This window comes from Arachis stenosperma, chromosome 5, assembly GCF_014773155.1.
Source record: "Arachis stenosperma cultivar V10309 chromosome 5, arast.V10309.gnm1.PFL2, whole genome shotgun sequence".
Taxonomy (NCBI): Eukaryota; Viridiplantae; Streptophyta; class Magnoliopsida; order Fabales; family Fabaceae; genus Arachis; species Arachis stenosperma.
Window position 1 is genome coordinate 6313388 of NC_080381.1, and position 13102 is coordinate 6326489.

Sequence of the window (13102 nt, forward strand, 5' to 3'; positions counted from 1 at the left end):
TTTGTTGTCCAACCTCTTCTTTAGCCCCGAAAGGATAACCTTGTTGGCGGACTCCACTTGTCCGTTCGTCCGAGGGTGTTCTACCGAAGAGAACCTTTGCCTTATACCTAGGCCGTTGAGAAATTCTGTGAACTTTTTGTCAGCAAATTGTGTGCCGTTGTCCGAGATGACGACCTCCGGTATCCCGAACCGTGTTATCACCTGCCTCCACATGAATTTTCTGCAATTGGCTGAGGATATGCTAGCCAATGGTTCGGCTTCTATCCACTTGGTATAGTAATCAATTGCCACTATGAGATATTTGACCTGCCCAGGGCCGACAGGGAAAGGCCCTAAGAGGTCGATTCCCCACTGAGCGAATGGCCGGGAGGTCGTCAGCAAGCTCAACTCGTTTGCCGGTGCCTTGGCAAAGTTGGCGTTCTGTTGGCACTTTATGCACTTTTGACAAACTCTTTGGAATCTGCCATCATCGACGGCCAGTAGTACCCAGCTCGGATCAACTTCCTTGCTAGGGCTTTTCCTCCGATGTGGTGCCCACAGCAGCCCTCGTGGACTTCCCTGAGGACGTAGTCCGTTTGGTCGGGGTGTAGGCACTTCAGTAGGGGCTGGCTGAGCCCTTTTCTGAACAGCTGTCCTTGGATGACGGCGTATTTGGCCGCTTCTCTTCTTAATTTCACCGCCTCTTTTTCGTCACCAGGGACTTGGCCGTGTTCTAGGTAGTTGGTGATGGGGTCTAGCCACGAAGGACTTAGGGTTGTTATGTGTAGTGCAATTGCAGGTTCTCTCGTCATGCCTTGGATGAGAGACCGGTTTCCCTCCCCTGGCTTCGTGCTGGCCAATTTTGATAGGAGGTCTGCTCGTGTGTTCCTTTCTCTGGGTACATGCTGGACCGTGACCTCGTCGAACTTTTGGCTCAAGCTTTTGACCTTTTCCAAGTACTTCTGTAACAAGGGGTCCTTGGCTTGATAGCTGCCGTTTACTTGGGAAGTGACGACTTGGGAATCGCTGCATACTTCCAGCCTTTTTGCGCCGACCTCTGTTGCTAGGGTCAAGCCTCCTATGAGGGCTTCGTATTCTGCTTGGTTGTTCGAGATGGGAAACTCGAATCTGACCGACTGTTCGTATACGACCCCGTTTGGACTTTCTAGGATGATCCCGGCTCCTCCGAAGGTCTGGTTGGAGGCTCCGTCCACATGGAGCTTCCACCGTGTACCCATGTCTTCGCCTGGGTCTCCTGTTACTTCAACCAAAAAATCCGCCATGGCCTGCGCCTTGATGGCTTGCCGGGGCTCGTACCGTATGTTATATTGAGAGAGTTCGATGGACCAAGTCATCATTCTTCCCGCCAGGTCGGGTTTCTGGAGAACTTGCCGGATCCCTTGGTCCGTTCTGACGACCACTTGGTGACTCTGGAAGTACTGTTTTAACCTTCTCGAGGAAGTCAGGAGTGCTAAGGCTAGCTTTTCCAACTTGCTATATCTTAACTCTGCTCCTTGTAAGGCCCTGCTTATGAAGTAGACCGGTTGTTGGGTCCTCCCGTCTTCCCGCACTAGAACTGCGGCCAGGGCTTCGCTTGTTATAGCGAGGTACAGGTACAGTGGTTCCCCGTCCCTTGGCTTCGCGAGGACAGGAGGTGCCGCTAAGATTTCCTTGAAGTGTTGAAAGGCTTCTTCGCACGCGGGTGTCCACTCAAACGTCATCTCTTTCTTCATGAGATTGAAGAATGGCAGGGCCTTTGTCGCCGAGGCTCCGAGAAACCGGGAAAGTGATGTCAATCGCCCTGCCAACCTCTGGACGTCCTTGACACAGCCCGGGCTCTTCATCTGAAGTATTGCCTGGCATTTCTCCGGGTTGGCTTCTACCCCTCTCTGAGTTATCATAAATCCCAGAAACTTGCCGGCTTCCATGGCGAAGGCGCACTTGAGGGGGTTCAGCCTCATACCATGTTGACGGAGGGACGCAAACACAGTTGCCAGGTCGTTCAGGAGGTCGTCAGGTCGTGTTGTTTTTGCCAGGATGTCGTCCACATAAACTTCGACCGTTTTCCCTATGATGTCGTGGAATATTCTGTTCATCAGCCTTTGATATGTCGCCCCTGCATTTTTCAAGCCAAACGGCATTACTTTGTAGCAGAAAGTTCCTCCTGGCGTTATGAACGCCGTTTTATCTTCGTCTGGTCGGTGCATCGGTATCTGGTTGTAACCGGAGTAGGCGTCCATGAAACTCAGATACCGGTACCCCGCCGCGGCGTCGACGAGTGCATCTATGTTGGGGAGGGGGAAGCAATCTTTGGGGCATGCTTTGTTAAGGTCAGAGTAGTCCACGCACATTCTCCATCTGCCATTGTGTTTTTTCACTAATACCACATTTGAGAGCCACGTCGAGTAGTCCACTTCTCGTATGAAGCCTGCTTCTAGGAGGCCGGCCGTTTGCTTGGCTACCTCCTCTGCTCTTTCCGCCGACATCTTTCTCCTTCGCTGAGCCACTGGTCGTGCTTCCGGCTTGACGGCTAGGTGATGTGAAATGATTTGTGGATCGATGCCCGGCATGTCGGCTGGCGTCCATGCAAACAGGTCCTTGTTGGCCCTTATCATTTCAATCAAAGGCTTCTTCAACTCATGTGGGAGGTTCTTGTTAACGAACGTGAATTTTTCCCCTTCGTCACCGATGCTAAATTTCTCCAGGTCCCCTTCTGGTTCCGGCCTCGGGTTGTCTTCTACTCTGGCATCGAGGTCGGCTAGGAATACGCCAGATGCTTCCTTGGACTTCTTTCTGAGGGAAAGGCTGGCGTTGTCACAAGCGACCGCCGTCTCGAGGTCTCCTCTTATGGTCCCTATGGATCCATCATCGGTGACGAACTTCATAACTAGTAGCTTGGTGTTGATTATGGCTTCGACGTCATTGATTGTCTTTCTTCCCAAGATGATGTTGTAGGCTGTGGAGTCTCGGAGGATCACGAATTCGGTCATCGCCGATCTTCGGCCTTGCAACTGTCCTACCGAGATCGGTAGGGAAATGACTCCGTCTGGTTTGATGAAGTGATCGCCTAACCCGATAACCCCGTGCTGGTGGGTCGTCAGGTCGGCATCCTTCAGCCCCAGTGCGTCGAACACGTTGCGGAACATGATGTTTGAATCAGCCCCGGTGTCGATAAGGATCCGTTTGACGAGGCCGGTCCCCACTCTGGCCGTTATGACCATAGGAGGGTTTTCCGGGGCGTCGCTGAACCATTGATCTTCTGGGCCGAAAGAAATGGACGGAGGTTTCTTGGTACTCTGCACGGGTGGAGATGAGATCGCCAAAACCTTGGCGTCCTTCTTGTGTGCCGACCGGGATTTTGGTGCGGCGTTCTTTGCCGTTATCACGTTTATCACGGTGAGGCCCTGGTCCCCGCCTTCGGGTTCCTGCCGCCGCCTGGTCGAGCGCGCCTTGGCTTCCTCATCTTGATCGCGATAACGCCTTCTCGGCTCCCTGATGAGATGGGAGAACGCGGCTAGCTTTCCTTCCCTTATCGCCTGTTCTAGTGCATCCTTCAGGTCGAAACAGTCCTGAGTTTGATGGCCATACCCCTTGTGGTAATCACAGTAAAGGTTCTTGTTTCCTCCTGTTCGGTCCTTAAGTGCTCGGGGCTTCGGGAGGATTCCCTTCTCCGCTATCTGTTGGTAGACCTCCACAATGGGGAGAGTGAGTGGGGTATAATTATTGAATTTCCCGACCCTGGGGAATGGTCGAGGTGCCCTGTTTGACGCCTCTTCCCTAGCTTTTTCCTTTGCTCTCTCTCCGTCGACGGGCTGCCGTGCTTGGCTGTAACCGGACTGCCGTTTATTGGCAGCCACGACTCGGCTGACTTCCTCGTCGTTTATATACTCCTTGGCCACTGTTTGGATTTCATGCATCGTCCAAACTGGTTTCGTGGTGAGGTGTTTCCGGAAGTTCTCGTTGAAGAGGCCGTTCGTTAGGCAAAGACTGGCCACCGAGTCGGTTAAGCCGTCAATTTCCAAGCATTCGTCGTTGAACCGATCCAAGTACTTCCTTGTCGATTCCCCTTGTCTCTGGGTTATCCCCAGAAGGTTGATGGGGTGCTTAGCCTTTGCTATTCGCGTTGTGAATTGAGCCAGGAAAGCGCGGCTGATGTCTGAGAAATTGTAGATAGAACCTTGAGGGAGGCCGTTAAACCATTTGATCGCTGGTCCTGCTAAGGTCACCGGGAAGGCGCGGCATCTCACTTCGTCGCCTACCCCCTCTAGATTCATCCTGGCCTCGAAGGCCGTCAGGTGTTCTAGAGGGTCTTGAGTTCCGTCGTACCTCATGTCCGTTGGCTTGTCGAAGTGTTTCGGCAGCCGGACCTCGAGGATAGATCGGTGGAACGGGGTGGCGCCCATTATCACAGGTTGTCGTGTTCTTCCGTCTTCGCGACCTCTTGTCGCTCGATGGGTCGGTCTGCCTCGGGAGTAGATGATCGTGTCATTTCGTCTCCTCATTATGGGTGACTCCTCCCGCGAACTCTCTGCTTCCGTCCGCGGGCGGCTTCGGTAAGAGTCTTCCTCCTCGCTTCCGGGAGACGGGGTATAGCTCGGATCGGTAGAGCGTCCGTCCCGCTCCCGGTCGGCAAGCTGCCGCTCCAGGTTCTGGACTCGGTAGCGCAGCTCTTGCATTATTATGGCGCTATCGCCGCCCGTTCCTCCGAATGGTCGTGTCCCCGTGCGTCGATGGGGGGACCTTCGCCGCCCCCCTTGCGAGGCGACGGAGGCTGCCCCCTCCGCTCCGGCAGCCCGGCCTTGGTCGCCAAGACCCAGTACAGCTTCCATTTGGACGTCCCCACAGACGGCGCCAATGTTCGTTAGTCGGCTTCCGAACAAGTCGGGTGGACAGAAGATGCAAAGATGGATAGGTGGGGATGTCTTATTCCTGGTCGCACTGATTGTGGGTTTGCCGAGCTGGCGAGCACTTGTACTGGTGAACGGACGAGGGGGTGCCACCTGCAAAGACACTCCGACGCTCAAGTCAGCAATGTGCAGGCGGGCAAAATAATGGGGTGAGAGAATGTGACGTACCTCGGGGGAAGAGCCAATCTTCCCCTTATATACATGTCAGTAGTGGGCCCCCTTACGTGACAGGCCCATATTCCCAAGGACGCTGTCTTGCAGCACGTGTGTGATCCGTACAGGACGCGTGTCCGGGTCGGTTGTAGGGCGCGTGCCCGGGTCGGGTGTTACATGGGTCGGGTCGGCCCAAAGCTGGTTCTGGGCCGGGCTGTAACAGATTGTACACGCATAATTGATTAAGATTAAACATATTTTAATCATACATGAGAAACTCTAGAGAACCAACTATAATATAAGTCAATTTAGTTAATTTTTTTTGTTTTTAATTTTAAAATTTCAAAAAATAAGAACAGTGAAAACTTTTTTTTTAACTAACATTTTTTTGGCTATATTCCAAGTTGTTCCCTAACAAAATCAATCACATATATATAAAACTGCTCTGCTTGTTTAGGTAAATTATTATATGGCCACTAGTTAACTGACTAATAAGGTTTAGAAATTTACTTTAAGTAATCTGTCTTAACCAACAAATATCCTAGAGTTAGGTGGTTTTAAGTATCTTAATAAACGTTTTTCTTTCATTTTATATATCTAATTTGATAAACACAATACCTAATTAAGAGATCAATTATTACACCCTAGATACTTTGACTAACTACTCCACATAGGTGAGCAAAAATATTTCTAAAAATCTCTTTTCCTTTTTTTTAAAAAAATTGGTTAAAATTTAAAAGACTCATCTTAATTATATATTCTGCTTTATTTAAGAAAAAAAATATTATGTTAAGTTGTGTTTAATTATTGTCTCAAAAAAAAAATAGAGATGTAAACACAAAGACACAAAGATACATAAACATAAATACACACAAATTTTTTAACATGTTTGGTGATAATGGTCACAATACACAAGACACATTTAATTAATTTAAAGGTCAAACTTATCCTTAAATCAGAGTAATCTCAACACTATCACCACTATCACCACCACCATTATTACCAATTTCTACCACCAATATTATCAGTACTGATTTTTCAATCTTATTTCAAATAAATAAAATTAACAATTCTAATTCAAATATTACTTAAACAATTTAAATTATAAAACAAAAAAAAATTAAAAGAAGGCATAAACATATCTAAGATGAGGGAGGGTGAGGGATTGTTGACGCACTGAAGGAGAAAAAAATGATGAAAAAAATGACGGTGATGGCAAAGGGCAATGTAAAGGCAAACGACAGTATTGGACGACTTTTTTCGTGATCACGATTACTGCGCGTTTGCAGAGGCAACCTTCTTTATGTTTGTGTTGGTGCCAAAGAAGAGAGAATGAGAAAAAGAGATCAAGAGAAAGAGAGAGACGCTGATCTTGAAGAGGATAAATACAAAGTGTTTTGGAAGCATAGCTATTTGATAGATCTGGTATGGTGGAGGATGATCATGAGGATGAAATAGATTTGGAGAGGAAGAGTTGAGATGCAGTAGGAATAGAGGTTAGAGGAGGAGAAGAGAAAAAAGAGCGTTAACCGAATTGGGTAATTTTAGATTTTTGATCTGTGTCTCAAGCCAAATTTCTGTGTCTTTTCATTTTGACCAGATACAAAATACATATTTTTTGTAGATAATTATGTGTAATCATATCTCTCTTAAATTTGTGTCTTACAAAATAAAAATACATATATTGTTGTGTGCGTGTCTTTCATATACACGAACACCATCCAAACGCAATGTTATAATTCAATTTTTAAGTTAGACCAAGACACCCATAAACAGCTCATTAAAAATGTATATATCTAAATCATTAAATTTCTAATCACCAAAAACTATAAATACAAAAAAAATCCAAAATACTTTTTCTAACTTTAATCATCGTATCTCTTGAACCTTAAACTAACTTGATTATCGAAATTTTTTTATAATCCCTATCCGGCTTCAATACCACGGCTGATTAGTGGATTCCCGTCTCATGTCTTTTTTACAATAAAAATTCAGATGCAGTTGACTTTATGTGAAATTAATTACTGAAAGCGGTTAAATAATTTGACTAATTTGACTAAATTTTCATCTAACGACTCTCAACTATCAATTTCAAATGAAGTCAACTGCACCTGAATTTTTATCCTTTTTTACACTGTAAGTGATTCTACACAATATCACATTCTTATTACAATGTTATATGTTTTAATTTTAGTAGCAACCGTACAAATTTATCATAGCATATAAGTTTTTAACTATTTTCTTTATCTAAAAAAGGCTTAGTTTAATTTGTTTATTGAATACATTAGGTTAAGTTATATATAGCTAAATAAACAGAAAAATTGAAGGTTAGAAAGAACAACGTGAACTAGTAAAAAAGAGCCGGTTATGTTATTGTTATGGTAGCATTTAGAAAAGAGATAGAAATTGAGAGACAGAGGTATTGTGTTTGATATAAAATAGAAGACAAAGACTAAAATAAGAATGAAATTCTAATTTAATTTGCACAAAAAATACAATTGAAATAAAATATTTTAGATATAAAATATTATTAAAATTTTAATCTCTGTTTTAAAAAATTTATCTATTTCTAAAATTTTTAATTCTCTATCTCCACTTGTTGAAAGTATTAAAATATTAAAATTTTAAATATATAAACTAAAATTTTAGTATTAATTTTAGACCAATAAATATAATATTAAATTTTAATTTTCTAATTTTCACCTCAAAACCAACTACCTATAAGACGTCGGAAAGAGTACTTGGATTAGATTATTGAATAAACTTTTAAAGTTAAATCCATATCATAAAAAAGATCGGAGAAGTGTCCAAAGTAACCCTAAGCATTCCCACAAGTTAAGTTACCATTCACGTATTGCAAGTGCCAAGTAGTACATACTGCTTCAGCATTACTTTCTTCCGTTGGACGAATTGAATCCTTGAAACTGAGCAATTATCTTTGAATGATTTCCCGAAATTATATTCTATTGGGATATCAAGCTAATAAGTAAGCACTTAAAAAGGACACGTATTATCTGAAGGGACATGATGAAAAATCAATTACTATATATGGACTTAAATAAACATGCACAATTGCGCATGACAAGATGCATCATACTGAATCTTTCTTAAAATAATTGATCTTCTCGTCGTGATACACGGGATACTACTTATTTAATAGCTTTCAATATTGCATTATTTATTTGTCCATTTGAAGAGTAAAATATTTAATTATTAATCAAAGTGCAATTATACTATTGTAAACAAATATTAATTAAGGGCTGATGACTTTTTTAAATTATTAATTAAATATTATGGTAAGGGAATATTCATAGTTGTAAAAAGCATCTCACTTTGTTATTATTAGTAAAAAGATAATATCTCACAAAACCAATAAGGCAAGTTTATTTATTTTATTTTAGCTTGAGATTCCACAGGGTTTGGAGTATTTTATTGACTATTCAAAGTTCAAACCTCATTCAGTATATTATATTATATTATATATATATATATATATATATATATATATATAAATACAATTATACACTGTATGTATCCAACAGTAGGGAAAACAATGACAGAAAAAATGTGATGGAAAAGAAATAAGAAAAAAAAAAGACACATAATAAATGAGGGGGCGCGTTGCTGAGGGTAGTGACAAAATAAGTCAATAATTGAGACGAAAAAAATATATCACATGATTCACCTGTTACTATCTAGGTCCCATATCTGGATCTCCAGCATTGGTTGAATTAATTAAGTAAAAGTGAAAACTTAATAGCAGAGAGTTATTTTTGGTTTTCCCATACATATTCAACATGCCACGATATATACGAACCTTAATTAATTAACTAATATGGTCAAAAAATCCAAGATTTTTTACAGTTGATAGTTGATTAATTTAATTAATTGGCGTACCGGCATACATAGCAGCAAAGCATTCGGTGACAGTTTGCGACTGTATCCACCATTTCTTCGGTGCGTGGCTGAAATAATTTCCCACGTGCATTATTTTATTTGAATAAAATATTATATTTTTATGTGTGATGATTATTGCAACGCGATACGCGGTTAATGGCAAGAGATCGAGAGTGAGAGTAGAAGCAGTAGAAGAATGCCACTATAAAGAGGCAAAAAAGCTAACGGTGCTAGTATATATAATACTAAGTTAGTATAGACATTTATAGTACTATATATACTATATAGTATATACCATATATACCACTACTACCTAGTTACTTCAAATTCTATGGAGGAATTAAACGGATTGGCAACCAACTGGTTATCTGATCTGGTGAGTTCTTTGTTGAGAAACGATGAACAATGTTGGTACTATTGAATGATAATAATAATAGTAATAACGAGTTTGTGATTTTGCAGGATATAGATGATTACGAATTGTTTTCAGAATGCAATTTGAAGAAGTTTCTGGATGAGGATGAAGAGAATCAGTTTGATGAGATGGTGATGAGTGCAGTGGTGGGGGAGGAGGAGGAAGAGGAGGAGGAGAGGCCAACTAAGCAACTGAGAACTAGCTCATCGTCAAGCATCACTAACTACGTCTCATCTAATTCTTCTTCTTCTTCTTCTCCCACCTCCCAGATTCTGTCTTTTGAAAACTCTTACAACCCATCCTCCCTATTTTATGGCTTTGAATTTGATGCAACTCCTAATGATAAGGTTTCACCGCAACCACAAGTTGGTAATAACAATGATAAGAACAAGCTGGAACAAACAAGGAAACCTCAAAGCCAAGGGAGTAAGAGACAGGCGGCTCACTCTCACGATCACATCATGGCTGAGAGAAAGCGAAGGGAGAAGCTCAGCCAAAGCTTGATCGCCCTTGCAGCTCTTATTCCAGGCTTAAAAAAGGTAATTTAATTTATTTTGTGTTAAAAATATAACTATTCATGTTTCAATTTATCAGTTTAAGTATTTGAGATGATTAGTTTTAGGTGAAAATTCAGATGCAGTCGACTTTATGTGAAGTTGATAGTTGAGAGTCGTTTGATGAAATTTTAGTCAAATAAGTCAAATCATCTAATGGTTCTCAATTATCAGAAATTGCACTTGAGTAGTTTCCACCGTAGTTTTATGACATGATAGCAGAACTTTATATATGATTAATAGCATAATTGATAATACAGATGGATAAGGCTTCGGTACTGGGAGATGCAATCAAGTACGTGAAAGAGCTTCAGGGGCGATTGAAGGTTCTAGAAGAAGAGAACAAGAGAGAGGTGGAGTCTGTGGTGATTGTGAAGAATCCACGCTTCATCACGAGCAGCAGCGACGATGACTCCTCTTCGTGTGATGATGACACCTTGGAAGCAGACGGCGAAGCAGCACTAGCACACGTGGAAGCAAGAGTGGCGGCGGCCGAGAAGGAGGTGCTGCTCCGGATCCATTGCAAGAAACAGAAGGGCATTTACGTCAAATTACTGTCGGAGATACAAAGCCTTCACCTGTACGTGGTCCATAGCAGTGTGCTACCGTTCGGGGATTCGGTTCTCGACATAACCATCGTCGCTCAGGTTTACACTTTAATTAATTCTTCAATACGATGGAGATAATATTATTAATTACTAGATAAGATAGAGATAGAGATAGCTAGATGTGTTGACTTTTGATATTTTTGGTGGATCAGATGGGCACAGAATACAAGTTGAGCATAAGAGATCTTGTGAGGAATCTACGCGTGGCTACGCTGAAAACGATGTCGTCGTCATAGCAGGAACTTGATCCCACTGCAGGTAAAGGTTGATTCAATCATCTTCCACCAACAATATATAGTAGCGATCTATCTTGAAAGTCATGTTAGCCTCGGAAGGAAACAGCTCCATGTGGATAAATAATAATAAAGTATGTAATAAAGTGGAGATTTACATGCGGTTTTATTTATATGAAATTGTTAGTTAAGTATCTAGTGATTTTTAACTAACAATTTTATACCAACTGCATGTGAGTTATTATGATAATAATAAGTCTCGGTAATTATTAGTTTTGTCGCCAGAAGTTTTAATTATTTGAGCGAGAGCATGAGAATGTTTTATTTTATTTTGTTAAACTCTCATCTCCATGCGAGAGTTTTAATTATCGAACATGTTTGGGCTACAAAATTTGGGAGTGAAAGATACTTATATCTTGTATTTTTGAATTTTTGTTTACATCCATTAATTATTCTCGTAATAAATATAAATATTGTATATATAAAATTATAGGTGTTAAATTAATATGGAGATAAATTGAATTATATAACGCAAAGCAAGGCGACGCTCTTTAAGTAAACTTGTTAAGTATATAGGGTAACACTAGACAAATTTTAATTGATTATCAACTTAATCTTAGATTTTTTATTTTGTTAGCAAATTTACGGTATTGGAGCTTTAGTGTACGATTCACATAGTAATTAACCTAACTCAAATGAATGGATATATTTACAATTTACGATGATTTTGAACTATTCAAATTGTATTATATATAAATTAACTAAAAATGTTATATGTATAACTAAGACACGATATTTTTTTATATAAATACATTTGTTTTTAACTTATTTTTAATTTATATTTTATATTTAAATATATTTTGTATATAAATAGTTAATTTTGTCGCAGATTTTTTGTTTTTCCACAATAAACACTCTAAAAATAAATTTTAAAAGAAAAAAGAGATTGTCAAACAAAGTAGTAAATTAGAGGGAGAAAATATCATGTGTACTATAAGTTAGCGACGACTAATCATTGTAAATAAATATATAATTAAAAGGACAGTATCTTCCTATTTCGGCATAGTTTCCAGAAGCAACATCAAATGGCCTATGGAAGAACATTGTAAAAAGAGTGAAGGAAAGTTAGGTATGTCTTTCGAGGCTTATTTGAAATTGGTAGTGTGGGACTGAATGTTTTTTTCGGTGTGGTGAAGTCATCTAAGATTTTTGAGTGAGAATGAGGTGTAGTACTTGTCATCCTTAAATTAATAAGAATTTTAGATAGATCTTTTAATAAATTAGAGTTGATAAATATTTGAGTTTGATAAAATATTTATAGTAAAAAAGATATTGTAATTTATTTATGGATAATGCTAGATAATTAATAATTTTTTTTGAATAACATCAATAACTACCAATTAAATCAAAATACATTATATTTCTAAATTACTCATCTAGATCTAAATATTAGAATAACCATTCGTACACTCAGTAAAATGAACATTCAATATGTTCATTGTTTAGTATTTTCATTATCTATTTATACTTTTCCTTTATCTATCTATCATAAATGATTATTCACTTCTTTTATTTAAGAATAGTCAAAATCTCATTTTAATATATGAGCATATTTCTAGGTAAAGTTAAGATTTTACAAATTAAATTATACAAAAAAAATTAGACATGAAGAGAGAGAAACTTTAGACTTTAAAATAGATCTACAGTTACATATATATATATATGTGCTATTTGGAGAAGGTGATGATGAAGATGGTGATCACCCTCTTTATTCACCTGTTTTTCTTTTTTTTTTTTTTTCATCGTTTGAGAATTTAGGTCACCTACCGTTGACTTATATGACCTGTAATAGAGACGTAGAACTTTTTTCTTTATTGATGATTATATGGGTGAAGATGAAAATTTAAAAGATAACATTTTTAAAAATGATTTATTATTTTGTATGTCGTTTTTCATTAGAATAAATGATTTTATAATATTAAAGCTAACGACCAAAAGACAAACTAAAAACATATGCATATAACAAAAAAGGTTTATGCATAATCATACCTTTAACGCATAGTAAATTTATAATTGTACAAAATGAAGAAAGTGACAGAAAACATAGTCGTCCAAGAAGTAGGACGTAAGAACTAACCTATAAACACACTTAGTATAGGAAAGCAGACAAAAAAGTAGTGCAGGATGATTTTAACTTTTCTTCCCTTATATTAGCTCGATGATAATAATAGACCAGTCGATTATTAAGATGAATATGAAAAAGCTTTGATTTGATATGAATCCTGTGTCGAAATTTATAGAATACATCCTTAATCTATGGCAACTGGCTGAGGCAGATCCCACTTTTTACATTAGG

General features: G+C 39.6%; 1 protein-coding gene across 1 annotated transcript; it reads left to right on the forward strand.

The window, feature by feature from the left end:
* The first annotated feature begins 9092 nt into the window (after positions 1-9092).
* Positions 9093-11175, forward strand: LOC130981639 (transcription factor bHLH18-like). The gene is made up of 4 exons (XM_057905240.1): positions 9093-9312; positions 9399-9890; positions 10166-10552; positions 10666-11175. Exons 1-4 carry the CDS (start codon positions 9268-9270, stop codon positions 10747-10749), a joined length of 1008 nt encoding a protein of 335 aa, XP_057761223.1. The 5' UTR covers positions 9093-9267; the 3' UTR covers positions 10750-11175.
* Positions 11176-13102: the final 1927 nt, after the last annotated feature.